The sequence below is a fragment of the Nerophis ophidion genome, linkage group LG04 (genome assembly GCF_033978795.1).
Source record: "Nerophis ophidion isolate RoL-2023_Sa linkage group LG04, RoL_Noph_v1.0, whole genome shotgun sequence".
Taxonomy (NCBI): Eukaryota; Metazoa; Chordata; class Actinopteri; order Syngnathiformes; family Syngnathidae; genus Nerophis; species Nerophis ophidion.
Window position 1 is genome coordinate 81496640 of NC_084614.1, and position 12500 is coordinate 81509139.

Sequence of the window (12500 nt, forward strand, 5' to 3'; positions counted from 1 at the left end):
ATTCTATGTGTCATACTTCATCATTCTATGTGTCATACTTCATCATTCTGTGTGTCATACTTCATCATTCTGTGTGTCATACTTCATCATTCTAGTGTGTCATACTTCATCATTCTGTGTGTCATACTTCATCATTCTGTGTGTCATACTTCATCATTCTATGTGTCATACTTCATCATTCTATGTGTCATACTTCATCATTCTATGTGTCATACTTCATCATTCTATGTGTCATACTTCATCATTCTATGTGTCATACTTCATCATTCTATGTGTCATACTTCATCATTCTATGTGTCATACTTCATCATTCTATGTGTCATACTTCATCATTCTATGTGTCATACTTCATCATTCTGTGTGTCATACTTCATCATTCTATGTGTCATACTTCATCATTCTATGTGTCATACTTCATCATTCTATGTGTCATACTTCATCATTCTGTGTGTCATACTTCATCATTCTGTGTGTCATACTTCATCATTCTGTGTGTCATACTTCATCATTCTGTGTGTCATACTTCATCATTCTATGTGTCATACTTCATCATTCTATGTGTCATACTTCATCATTCTATGTGTCATACTTCATCATTCTATGTGTCATACTTCATCATTCTATGTGTCATACTTCATCATTCTATGTGTCATACTTCATCATTCTATGTGTCATACTTCATCATTCTATGTGTCATACTTCATCATTCTATGTGTCATACTTCATCATTCTATGTGTCATACTTCATCATTCTATGTGTCATACTTCATCATTCTATGTGTCATACTTCATCATTCTATGTGTCATACTTCATCATTCTATGTGTCATACTTCATCATTCTATGTGTCATACTTCATCATTCTATGTGTCATACTTCATCATTCTATGTGTCATACTTCATCATTCTATGTGTCATACTTCATCATTCTATGTGTCATACTTCATCATTCTATGTGTCATACTTCATCATTCTATGTGTCATACTTCATCATTCTATGTGTCATACTTCATCATTCTATGTGTCATACTTCATCATTCTATGTGTCATACTTCATCATTCTATGTGTCATACTTCATCATTCTATGTGTCATACTTCATCATTCTTGTGTCATACTTCATCATTCTGTGTGTCATACTTCATCATTCTGTGTGTCATACTTCATCATTCTATGTGTCATACTTCATCATTCTATGTGTCATACTTCATCATTCTGTGTGTCATACTTCATCATTCTATGTGTCATACTTCATCATTCTGTGTGTCATACTTCATCATTCTATGTGTCATACTTCATCATTCTATGTGTCATACTTCATCATTCTATGTGTCATACTTCATCATTCTATGTGTCATACTTCATCATTCTATGTGTCATACTTCATCATTCTATGTGTCATACTTCATCATTCTATGTGTCATACTTCATCATTCTATGTGTCATACTTCATCATTCTATGTGTCATACTTCATCATTCTATGTGTCATACTTCATCATTCTATGTGTCATACTTCATCATTCTATGTGTCATACTTCATCATTCTATGTGTCATACTTCATCATTCTATGTGTCATACTTCATCATTCTATGTGTCATACTTCATCATTCTATGTGTCATACTTCATCATTCTGTGTGTCATACTTCATCATTCTATGTGTCATACTTCATCATTCTATGTGTCATACTTCATCATTCTATGTGTCATACTTCATCATTCTATGTGTCATACTTCATCATTCTATGTGTCATACTTCATCATTCTGTGTGTCATACTTCATCATTCTGTGTGTCATACTTCATCATTCTATGTGTCATACTTCATCATTCTATGTGTCATACTTCATGTCATTCTATGTGTCATACTTCATCATTCTATGTGTCATACTTCATCATTCTATGTGTCATACTACATCATTCTATGTGTCATACTTCATCATTCTATGTGTCATACTTCATCATTCTATGTGTCATACTTCATCATTCTATGTGTCATACTACATCATTCTATGTGTCATACTTCATCATTCTATGTGTCATACTTCATCATTCTGTGTGTCATACTTCATCATTCTATGTGTCATACTTCATCATTCTATGTGTCATACTTCATCATTCTATGTGTCATACTTCATCATTCTGTGTCATACTTCATCATTCTATGTGTCATACTTCATCATTCTATGTGTCATACTTCATCATTCTATGTGTCATACTTCATCATTCTATGTGTCATACTTCATCATTCTATGTGTCATACTTCATCATTCTATGTGTCATACTTCATCATTCTATGTGTCATACTTCACCATTCTATGTGTCATACTTCATCATTCTATGTGTCATACTTCATCATTCTATGTGTCATACTTCATCATTCTGTGTGTCATACTTCATCATTCTATGTGTCATACTTCATCATTCTATGTGTCATACTTCATCATTCTGTGTCATACTTCATCATTCTATGTGTCATACTTCATCATTCTATGTGTCATACTTCATCATTCTATGTGTCATACTTCATCATTCTATGTGTCATACTTCATCATTCTATGTGTCATACTTCATCATTCTATGTGTCATACTTCATCATTCTATGTGTCATACTTCATCATTCTATGTGTCATACTTCATCATTCTATGTGTCATACTTCATCATTCTATGTGTCATACTTCATCATTCTATGTGTCATACTTCATCATTCTATGTGTCATACTTCATCATTCTATGTGTCATTTTATGTGTCATACTTCATCATTCTATGTGTCATACTTCATCATTCTATGTGTCATACTTCATCATTCTATGTGTCATACTTCATCATTCTATGTGTCATACTTCATCATTCTATGTGTCATACTTCATCATTCTATGTGTCATACTTCATCATTCTATGTGTCATACTTCATCATTCTATGTGTCATACTTCATCATCCTATGTGTCATACTTCATCATTCTATGTGTCATACTTCATCATTCTATGTGTCATACTTCATCATTCTATGTGTCATACTTCATCATTCTATGTGTCATACTTCATCATTCTATGTGTCATACTTCATCATTCTATGTGTCATACTTCATCATTCTATGTGTCATACTTCATCATTCTATGTGTCATACTTCATCATTCTATGTGTCATACTTCATCATTCTATGTGTCATACTTCATCATTTCACCAGATTTTGCTGAAAGGATTTAGTAGAGAACATCGATGATAAAGTTCCCAACGTTTGGTGGCTAATAAAAAAGCCTTGCCTGTACAGGAAGTAGCAGACGATGTGCGCGTGACGTCACAGGTTGTGGAGCTCCTCACATCTGAACATTGTTTACAATCATGGCCACCAGCAGCTAGAGCGATTCGGCCCGAGAAAGCGACGATTTCCCCATTAATTTGAGCGAGGATGAAAGATTTGTGGATAAGGAAAGTGAGAGTGAAGGACTAGAAAAAAAAAATAAAAAAAATAAATGAAAACCCCCCAAAAAAAACTAAACGGCACAGCAATTCAGATGTTATTAGACAAATTTACGAGGATAATTCTGGAAAATCCATTATCTGCTTATTGTGTTACTAGTGTTTTAGTGAGATTATATGGACGTACCTGTACAACCTAGAAGTTGGAGGGGTGTGACCGCAGTGTTTCCGAGGGAAGCCACGTTTCTTGACGAGGCGAAAGCAGCCGTTGGGGCCGGGCGGAGATTTTATTTTTTTTTCCCTCCTCCACGGTGGAAACATCCGACGGTCGGGGTCGGCCGGTGGGAGGAGGCAAGAGAGTCCGCAGCTGCCTCTTTGACAGGTACAGGAGGAACAACGTAAGCTCTCCGCTCATGTCTACGGTAAGAGCTGACTTATTACCACCATTTTCTCACCGAAACCTGCCGGTTGACATGTGGTAGGGAACCATGTTCACTTGACCGCTCTGTTCCATAGTAAAGCTTTCGGGAATATAAACAAGGAAACACCGGCTGTTTGTGTTGCTAAACGAGGTCGCAATACACCGCTTCCCACCTACACCTTTCTTCTTTGACGTCTCCATTATTCATTGAACAAATTGAAAAAGATTCAGCAACACAGATGTCCAGAATACTGTGGAATTATGCGATGAAAAGAGACGAATTATAGCTGGGATCGCTGCTGGACACAATGTCCTCTACAATGTGTGACGTCACGCGCACACGTTATAACGCGACGATTTAGCACGATACTTCTGCGGGAAATGTAAAATTGCAATTTAGTAAACTAAAGCGGGCGTGTTGCAATGTTAATATTTCATCTTTGATATCTAAACTATCAGACTGTGTGGTCGCTAGTAGTGGCTTTCAGTAGGACTTTAACAAATGTAAAGTGCGTTACACACATACATATATATGTACCTACATATACACACACACGTATGTATGTATATATATATATATACATACATACAGTGGGACAAAAAAGTATTTAGTCATCCAGCGATTGTGCAAGTTCTCCCACTTCAAATGATGACAGAGGTGTGTCATTTTCATCATAGGTACACTTCAACTGGGAGAGACAGAATGTGACAAAAATCCAGGAATTCACATTGTAGGAATTTTAAAGAATTTATTTGTAAATTATTGTGGAAAATAAGTATTTGGTCAATAACAAAAATTCCACTGAATACTTTGTAATATAACCTTTGTTGGCAATAACAGAGATCAAAGCATTACTATCGGTCTTTACCAGGTTTGCACACCCAGTAGCAGGTATTTTGGTCCATTCCTCCATGCAGATCTTCTCGAGAGCAGTGATGTTTTGGGGCTGTCGCCGAGCAACACGGACTTTCAACTCCCTCCACAGATTTTCTATGGGGTTGAGGTCTGGAGACTGGCTAGGCCACTCCAGGACTTTCAAATTCTTCTTACGGAGCCACTCCTTCGTTGCCTGGGCTGTGTGTTTGGGATCATTGTCATGCTGGAAGACCCAGCCAAGTTTCATCTTCAAAGCTCTCACTGATGGAAGGAGGTTTTGGCTCCAAATCTCAGGATACATGGCCCCATTCATTCTTTCCTTAACACGGATCAATCGTCCTGTCCCCTTAGCAGAAAAACAGCCCCAAAGCATGATGTTTCCACCCCCATGCTTCACAGTAGGTATGGTGTTCTTGGGATGCAACTCAGTATTCTTCTTCCTCCAAACACCACCAGTTGAGTTTATACCAAAAAGTTCTATTTTGGTTTCATCTGACCACATGACTTTCTCCCAATCCTCTGCTGTATCATCCATGTGCTCTCTGGCCAACTTCAGACGGGCCTGGACATGCAATGGCTTAAGCAGGGGGACACGTGTGGCACTGCAGGATTTGATTCCCAATTGGCGTAGTGTTACTGATGGTAACGTTTGTTACTTTGGTCCCAGCTCTCTGCAGGTCATTCACCAGGTCCCCCCCGTGTGGTTCTGGGATTTTTGCTCACCGTTCTCATGATCATTTTGACACCACGGGATGAGATCTTGCTTGGAGCCCCAGATCGAGGGAGATTATCAGTGGTCTTGTATGTCTTCCATTTTCTGATAATTGCTCCCACAGTTGATTTTTTCCCACCAAGCTGCTTGCCTATTGTAGATTCACTCTTCCCAGTCTGGTGCAGGTCTACAATTCTTTCCCTGGTGTCCTTCGACAGCTCTTTGGTCTTGGCCATAGTGGAGTTTGGAGTCTGACTGTTTGAGGCTGTGGACAGGTGTCGTCTATACAGATAACGAGTTCAAACAAGTGCCATTAATACAGGTAACGAGTGGAGGACAGAAGAGCTTCTTAAAGAAGAAGTTACAGGTCTGTGAGAGCCAGAGATCTTCCTTCTTTGAAGTCACCAAATACTTATTTTCCACCATCATTTACAAATAAGTTCTTTAAAATTCCTACAATGTGAATTCCTGGATTGTTTTTTTGTCACATTCTGTCTCTCCCAGTTGAAGTGTACCTATGATGAAAATGACAGACCTCTGTCATCATTTGAAGTGGGAGAACTTGCACCATCGCTGGCTGACTAAATACTTTGTTGCCCCACTGTATGTATGTATATATGTATACACACACACACACACACACACACACACACACACACACACACACACACACACACACACACACACACACACACACACACAAACTAGAGCAGGGGTCGGCAACCCGCGGCTCAGCTGCACAATCGCCGCCCCCCCAGATTGTTGCGGGGAGATTCCGGAATTCAATGCCTCTCCCGGACATCACCCAGAGTCAACATTCTCCAATCTTTACTCGGACTACAATATTAAGGGCGTGCCGTGATTATATTACTCTTAACGTCCTCTTAACGTCATCGCGCCCGCCATTCACGGAATGCTATTTGCGTGCCGACCAGACATGCATTTCGCTGCTTCTATCGGCACATGTATGAGACCGCAAGGCATGCTGGGTGACACAGAGTACACTGACGCTTGTGATATAAACAAATTTAACAATCCTACTCATATGCGCCACATTGTGAACCCACACAAAAGAAGAATGACAAACACATTTCGGGAGAAAATCCTCACAGTAACACAACAAATACCCAGAATCCTTTTCATCCATTACAAAACCTAACTATGTTATACACCCCGCGAGCACAAAACCCCGCCCCTCCCTGCGTGGTTGAGGTGGGCGTGGTTTGGTGCTCGCGGGGTGTATAGCATAGTCAGGAAGTGTCATGGATGCAAAGGATTCTGGGTAGTTGTTGTGTTGCGTTTATGTTGTGTTACTGTGAGGATGTTCTCCCGAAATGTGTTTGTCATTCTTCTTTTGTGTGGGTTCACAATGTGGCGCATATTAGCAGGAGTGTTAAAGTAGTTTATATGACAAGCGTCAGTGTACTCTGTGTCAAGCAGTGTGCCTTCCAGTCGAGTGCGTGCATCTCACACATGTTGCTGGACTGCCAAGCAGGTGGAGAAGGTGTTTAAGACAAGGTGGCTTCATAGCACGCCCTTATTCTTGTCAGCTGGGTGACCAGCAGTAGATACTGGCCAGAATAATTGTGGCTCCCATTGTCTTCCACATTTAGTGAAACAGCTCAAAATGTCTTTGAGTGGTAAAGATTGCACGAGAAGAAAGGTTGCAAAGTGCTGCATGTAAACATCATTCCACATTTAGTGAAACAGCTCAAAATGTCTCTGAGTGGTAAAGATTGCACGAGAGGAAAGGTTGCAAAGTGCTGCATGTAAACATCATTCCACATTTAGTGAAACAGCTCGAAATGTCTTTGAGTGGTAAAGATTGCACGAGAAGAAAGGTTGCAAAGTGCTGCACGTAAACATCATCCCACATTTAGTGAAACAGCTCAAAATGTCTTTGAGTGGTAAAGATTGCACGAGAAGAAAGGTTGCAAAGTGCTGCACGTAAACATCATGCCAGGCGGGAGCGTCATGTGACCTCCAGACTACTGGAAGTTGGTCCTACCGTGAAGAATGTCTCCATCTGCTGGAAGAGGGCGGGATGTCTGAAGGTGTACAACTTCACCTCCTTCAGCCTCTTCACCTCCCGCTCAAAGTCCGCCACCACCTCCTCCTTGCAGATCCTAGCCAACATTGGGTCACAGAGGTTAGACTTCATAGCGGAGGCGGGGGGGATGTTTGTGGGGCGGGCACCTTAGCGCCATGGCGATGTGTTGCATCTGGCCGGGGAAGGTCAGCAGCGCCGGGTCGATGTCCTCCGCTTGCTGCCCACAGGAAACGCTGACGTGGTTATTTTGGATCAGAAAGCATCTGGCTCTTGTTACCTTGGCAACGTAGTGCAGGAGGTTCATGCCGGGCGTGTTGGCCTTGGTGTCGGCCAGGTTGAGCAGCGACGTCATCCTGAAGCCCATGGCGTCGGCGTTGTAGCCCCCCTGTGCGGGCAGAGGAGCGGCAGGTGACGCTTTATACACCCCAAAAAGGGGGAGGAGCACATACGGCGTTCATGTAGTTGCCGGCTTTCAGGACCAGGTGGATGACGGCGTGCAGGTCGTCACAGTCCAGCAGCTCTGAGGGGCGACATCGGGGACGTTTAAACGTCGGGCAAAGCGGGAAGTGAGGTGGCGAGACGCTACCGTTAGCCGCTTTGATCATCACCGCCAGCGAGTTCTTCACCTCCGCCACGAGAGGCAGGAACTCCTCGCGCAGAACCATCATCTTCAGGAGCTCCTCGTAACTGCGGCAACAAGGGCGTACCTTCAGTTTGCATTTGCACCCTGCGCTGCCCCCTGTTGGCCTGGGGTGGTATTGTTCAAAAAGGACAAGCCCATAGTCCCGTCAGGCTCTGGCATAAATAACTAGATGAGGCAATTCCTGAAGGAAATACGTCTGAATGCTGAACTTGAAGTCAAATGCTGACAGAAAGTAGCATAAACATAACAATATCATATTTCCTTGAATTGCCGCCGGGGCGCTAACTCATTTAAAACCTCTTCTCACTCCTGCACTTACCAAAGGCATGTGGTAAAAGTAAGCATGCGCTAACTCATTTAAAACCTCTTCTCACTCCTGCACTTACCAAAGGCATGTGGTAAAAGTAAGCATGCGCTAACTCATTTAAAACCTCTTCTCACTCCTGCACTTACCAAAGGCATGCGGTAAAAGTAAGCATGCGCTAACTCATTTAAAACCTCTTCTCACTCCTGCACTTACCAAAGGCATGCGGTAAAAGTAAGCATGCGCTAATTATTTTAAAACCTCTTCTCACTCCTGCACTTACCAAAGGCATGCAGTAAAAGTAAGCATGCGCTAATTATTTTAAAACCTCTTCTCACTCCTGCGCTTACCAAAGGCATGCAGTAAAAGTAAGCATGCGCTAATTATTTTAAAACCTCTTCTCACTCCTGCACTTACCAAAGGCATGCGGTAAAAGTAAGCATGCGCTAATTATTTTAAAACCTCTTCTCACTCCGGCACTTACCAAAGGCATGCAGTGAAAATTTGAGTGTGATGTAAGCTTGGACCTTAAGTCCTACTGAATAGCTCTTAATCTTCTCCCCTTTATGAGATTTCAAATTACCGGTATCGAAATCAGCCTCCTCCATTTTGAAAATGATGACAGGGGAAGTGTCAGTCGTGACGTGACGTGTTTGACCCGGTGGTAATATCAAGCATGCGCTAATTATTTTGGGAAGCGAGTTTGACCCGGCAGTAATTGAAGGCAGGCACCTACTACTGTATATGCCGGGCAGTAATTGAAGGCAGGCACCTACTACTGTATATGCCGGGCAGTAATTGAAGGCAGGCACCTACTACTGTATATGCCGGGCAGTAATTGAAGGCAGGCACCTACTACTGTATATGCCGGGCAGTAATTGAAGGCAGGCACCTACTACTGTATATGCCGGGCAGTAATTGAAGGCAGGCACCTACTACTGTATATGCCGGGCAGTAATTGAAGGCAGGCACCTACTAAAGTATATGCCGGGCAGTAATTGAAGGCAGGCACCTACTACTGTATATGCCGGGCAGTAATTGAAGGCAGGCACCTACTAAAGTATATGCCGGGCAGTAATTGAAGGCAGGCACCTACTACTGTATATGCCGGGCAGTAATTGAAGGCAGGCACCTACTAAAGTATATGCTGGGCAGTAATTGAAGGCAGGCACCTACTACTGTATATGCCGGGCAGTAATTGAAGGCAGGCACCTACTAAAGTATATGCCGGGCAGTAATTGAAGGCAGGCACCTACTAAAGTATATGCTGGGCAGTAATTGAAGGCAGGCACCTACTACTGTATATGCCGGGCAGTAATTGAAGGCAGGCACCTACTAAAGTATATGCCGGGCAGTAATTGAAGGCAGGCACCTACTAAAGTATATGCTGGGCAGTAATCGAAGGCAGGCACCTACTACTGTATATGCCGGGCAGTAATCGAAGGCAGGCACTTACTAAAGTATATGCCGGGCAGTAATTGAAGGCAGGCACCTACTACTGTATATGCCGGGCAGTAATTGAAGGCAGGCACCTACTACTGTATATGCCGGGCAGTAATTGAAGGCAGGCACCTATTACTGTATATGCCGGGCAGTAATTGAAGGCAGGCACCTACTAAAGTATATGCCGGGCAGTAATTGAAGGCAGGCACCTACTACTGTATATGCCGGGCAGTAATTGAAGGCAGGCACCTACTACTGTATATGCCGGGCAGTAATTGAAGGCAGGCACCTACTACTGTATATGCCGGGCAGTAATCGAAGGCAGGCACTTACTAAAGTATATGCCGGGCAGTAATTGAAGGCAGGCACCTACTACTGTATATGCCGGGCAGTAATTGAAGGCAGGCACCTATTACTGTATATGCCGGGCAGTAATTGAAGGCAGGCACCTACTAAAGTATATGCCGGGCAGTAATTGAAGGCAGGCACCTATTACTGTATATGCCGGGCAGTAATTGAAGGCAGGCACCTACTAAAGTATATGCCGGGCAGTAATTGAAGGCAGGCACCTACTACTGTATATGCCGGGCAGTAATCGAAGGCAGGCACTTACTAAAGTATATGCCGGGCAGTAATTGAAGGCAGGCACCTACTACTGTATATGCCGGGCAGTAATTGAAGGCAGGCACCTACTACTGTATATGCCGGGCAGTAATTGAAGGCAGGCACCTATTACTGTATATGCCGGGCAGTAATTGAAGGCAGGCACCTACTAAAGTATATGCCGGGCAGTAATTGAAGGCAGGCACCTACTACTGTATATGCCGGGCAGTAATTGAAGGCAGGCACCTACTACTGTATATGCCGGGCAGTAATTGAAGGCAGGCACCTACTACTGTATATGCCGGGCAGTAATTGAAGGCAGGCACCTACTACTGTATATGCCGGGCAGTAATTGAAGGCAGGCACCTACTAAAGTATATGCCGGGCAGTAATTGAAGGCAGGCACCTACTACTGTATATGCCGGGCAGTAATTGAAGGCAGGCACCTACTAAAGTATATGCCGGGCAGTAATTGAAGGCAGGCACCTACTACTGTATATGCCGGGCAGTAATTGAAGGCAGGCACCTACTAAAGTATATGCTGGGCAGTAATTGAAGGCAGGCACCTACTACTGTATATGCCGGGCAGTAATTGAAGGCAGGCACCTACTAAAGTATATGCCGGGCAGTAATTGAAGGCAGGCACCTACTAAAGTATATGCTGGGCAGTAATTGAAGGCAGGCACCTACTACTGTATATGCCGGGCAGTAATTGAAGGCAGGCACCTACTACTGTATATGCCGGGCAGTAATTGAAGGCAGGCACCTACTAAAGTATATGCCGGGCAGTATTGAAGGCAGGCACCTACTACTGTATATGCCGGGCAGTAATTGAAGGCAGGCACCTACTAAAGTATATGCCGGGCAGTAATTGAAGGCAGGCACCTACTAAAGTATATGCTGGGCAGTAATCGAAGGCAGGCACCTACTACTGTATATGCCGGGCAGTAATTGAAGGCAGGCACTTACTAAAGTATATGCCGGGCAGTAATTGAAGGCAGGCACCTACTACTGTATATGCCGGGCAGTAATTGAAGGCAGGCACCTACTACTGTATATGCCGGGCAGTAATTGAAGGCAGGCACCTACTACTGTATATGCCGGGCAGTAATTGAAGGCAGGCACCTACTAAAGTATATGCCGGGCAGTAATTGAAGGCAGGCACCTACTACTGTATATGCCGGGCAGTAATTGAAGGCAGGCACCTACTACTGTATATGCCGGGCAGTAATTGAAGGCAGGCACCTACTACTGTATATGCCGGGCAGTAATTGAAGGCAGGCACCTACTAAAGTATATGCCGGGCAGTAATTGAAGGCAGGCACCTACTACTGTATATGCCGGGCAGTAATTGAAGGCAGGCACCTACTAAAGTATATGCCGGGCAGTAATTGAAGGCAGGCACCTACTACTGTATATGCCGGGCAGTAATTGAAGGCAGGCACCTACTAAAGTATATGCTGGGCAGTAATTGAAGGCAGGCACCTACTACTGTATATGCCGGGCAGTAATTGAAGGCAGGCACCTACTAAAGTATATGCCGGGCAGTAATTGAAGGCAGGCACCTACTAAAGTATATGCTGGGCAGTAATTGAAGGCAGGCACCTACTACCGTATATGCCGGGCAGTAATTGAAGGCAGGCACCTACTACTGTATATGCCGGGCAGTAATTGAAGGCAGGCACCTACTAAAGTATATGCCGGGCAGTAATTGAAGGCAGGCACCTACTACTGTATATGCCGGGCAGTAATTGAAGGCAGGCACCTACTAAAGTATATGCCGGGCAGTAATCGAAGGCAGGCACCTACTAAAGTATATGCTGGGCAGTAATCGAAGGCAGGCACCTACTACTGTATATGCCGGGCAGTAATTGAAGGCAGGCACTTACTAAAGTATATGCCGGGCAGTAATTGAAGGCAGGCACCTACTACTGTATATGCCGGGCAGTAATTGAAGGCAGGCACCTACTACTGTATATGCCGGGCAGTAATTGAAGGCAGGCACCTACTAAAGTATATGCCGGGC

The 12500-nt window shown here is 43.4% G+C and overlaps 1 protein-coding gene across 1 annotated transcript in view; it reads right to left on the reverse strand.

Annotated features, from left to right (window-relative positions):
* LOC133550483 (FH2 domain-containing protein 1-like) overlaps positions 1 to 12500 on the reverse strand; it is a 51366-nt gene that overhangs the window by 23319 nt on the left and 15547 nt on the right. Inside the window, exons 6-11 of the mRNA XM_061896463.1 lie at positions 8068 to 8168; positions 7931 to 8001; positions 7759 to 7866; positions 7628 to 7698; positions 7440 to 7557; positions 3609 to 3667 (exon numbers count right to left, since the gene is read on the reverse strand). Of these exons, the coding sequence (XP_061752447.1) occupies positions 3609 to 3667; positions 7440 to 7557; positions 7628 to 7698; positions 7759 to 7866; positions 7931 to 8001; positions 8068 to 8168 (528 nt within the window). The remainder of the gene's footprint in view (positions 1 to 3608; positions 3668 to 7439; positions 7558 to 7627; positions 7699 to 7758; positions 7867 to 7930; positions 8002 to 8067; positions 8169 to 12500) is intronic.